The 1,788-nt window shown below is 54.4% G+C and overlaps 1 protein-coding gene across 1 annotated transcript; it reads left to right on the top strand.

Annotated features, from left to right (window-relative positions):
* The first annotated feature begins 203 nt into the window (after positions 1-203).
* On the top strand, positions 204-1,520 carry LOC137817121 (uncharacterized). Its single transcript, XM_068620351.1, has one exon. It carries the CDS (start codon positions 204-206, stop codon positions 1,518-1,520), a length of 1,317 nt encoding a protein of 438 aa, XP_068476452.1.
* Positions 1,521-1,788: the final 268 nt, after the last annotated feature.

Below are 1,788 nucleotides of genomic sequence, written 5' to 3'. Positions count from 1 at the left end.
ACGTGTTCAGGAAAGGCGTATGCCCTGGCCCCTTTTGCAAGTCCATCATTCGCAATCGCCCCAGGACCTTCGCTGAAATAAGGCGTCGCGCGGTGGAGCATATTGCCTCTGAGGGAGAGGTGTGTGAGAAGCGCACGAGTGTCGCACCCACACGCCCGAGGGCACAGTCACGGGCTCAACCCGTCAGGGTCAACGAGACCACGATGGGAAGGAAGAATCAGGAAGGGAGACGCCTCTACGAGGCGAGAAAACCCCAACCCAGGGGTCAAGCGGGAGGAAATCGTCCGGCCAAAGAAAGGGCCAGACCAACAAGGTACGACTTCGTGGTGGAGTTGAAGGACCTGATCGCCGTACCTAATATAGCCGAAAGATTGAGGCGACCAGTGAAGTCTGACAAGGTGCTGGGGCCTCGCAAGGACTCTTGGTGTGACTTCCACGAAGCTTTCGGTCACCATATCAACAACTGCATATCGCTGGGGTACCAGTTAGACGAGTTAGTAAAAAGCGGGTTCTTGAAGGATTATCTCACTGAACCCGCCACGACCGTAGCACTTCCGGAACCAGCGGAGGATCAAGCGCATGAGATGCCGGTCCACGGCGAAGTTCACACCATTTCTGGTGGTTTTTCGGGAGGGGGACCCACTGCATCCCAACGCAAGAAATATGCGAGGGGAGTAAATCCGGTTGATGAAAAAATCTCAGGCAACCCGTGGGAGTCAGACCTCGTGTTCACCAGGGCGGACCTACGAGATGTCATCCCGCACGAAAATGATCCCGTGGTTATTTCGATTGTCACGGCTGGAAGGAAGGTGCACAGGGTTCTAGTCGACCAGGGAAGCTCGGCAGACGTTATGTTCTGGTCGACATTCAACAAGCTACGGTTGTTCCCCGACCTTTTGAGACCCTACATCGGATGCTTGTATGGGTTTGCCGACAACCAGGTGGAAGTGCGTGGCTACTTGGAGTTTAGGACGACATTCACAGATGGAGCGGCCTCACGTACTGAAAGCATTCGGTACTTAGTTGTGAACGCCAATTCGGCTTACAACATCCTGTTGGGAAGACCGGCGTTGAATAGGCTGAGAGCAGTATCCTCCACGCACCACATGAAGATGAAGTTGCCAGATCTCAGTGGCAGGGTGATCGTCATCAAGTCGGATCAAGAAGAAGCGCGAAAATGCTATGAAAACAGTTTAAAGACAAAGAGAGGCGTGTTCATTGTATTCGACCGTCCGTCGAGTTCAAACACAGCGATGGAAGTAGAACCCTCGAATGAGTCGACGCCTACGGAGTCAACGCCTGGCGAGGCCGCACCCGTAAGGGCGACGCCTGAAGCAGACGCGCGCACAGAAGAGAGTCATGACGACGCTTCGCGCGTAGAAGAGGCGTCGCCTAGAGAGCACTACGAGGCGACGCCCCCAAAAGAAGATAGCAGAGACCAACCGGCGGCCAATGTGGTGGAGAGACAGATCGGCGACAAAACGTTCAAGTTGGGGCGTTTGTTGAGCCAAGAGGAATAGGACGAAGTGGCGGAGGTGATTTCACGTCACTTAGATGCTTTCGCGTGGTCCGCCTCAGACATGTCGGGCATCGACCCTGACTTTTTATGCCACCATCTTAGCATGGACGCCACAGTTCGCCCTGTGCGACAGAGGAGGAGAAAGTTTAACGAAGAAATGCGCCTCGTGGTGAAGGAAGAGACACAGAAGTTGTTGAGTGCTGGTCACATCCGGGAAATCCAATACCCCGAGTGGCTGGCCAACGTCGTTCTGGTGAAGAAAGCACACG

The sequence above is a fragment of the Phaseolus vulgaris genome, unplaced genomic scaffold (genome assembly GCF_000499845.2).
Source record: "Phaseolus vulgaris cultivar G19833 unplaced genomic scaffold, P. vulgaris v2.0 scaffold_16, whole genome shotgun sequence".
Lineage (NCBI taxonomy): Eukaryota > Viridiplantae > Streptophyta > Magnoliopsida > Fabales > Fabaceae > Phaseolus > Phaseolus vulgaris.
The sequence above is the reverse complement of the archived record's forward strand: the minus strand, read 5'-3'. Positions and strand labels throughout refer to the sequence as shown.

Excerpts from the sequence above, each read along its gene's own strand:
- LOC137817121 (XM_068620351.1), top strand. The coding sequence starts at position 204 with ATGGGAAGGAAGAATCAGGAAGGGAGACGCCTCTACGAGGCGAGAAAA.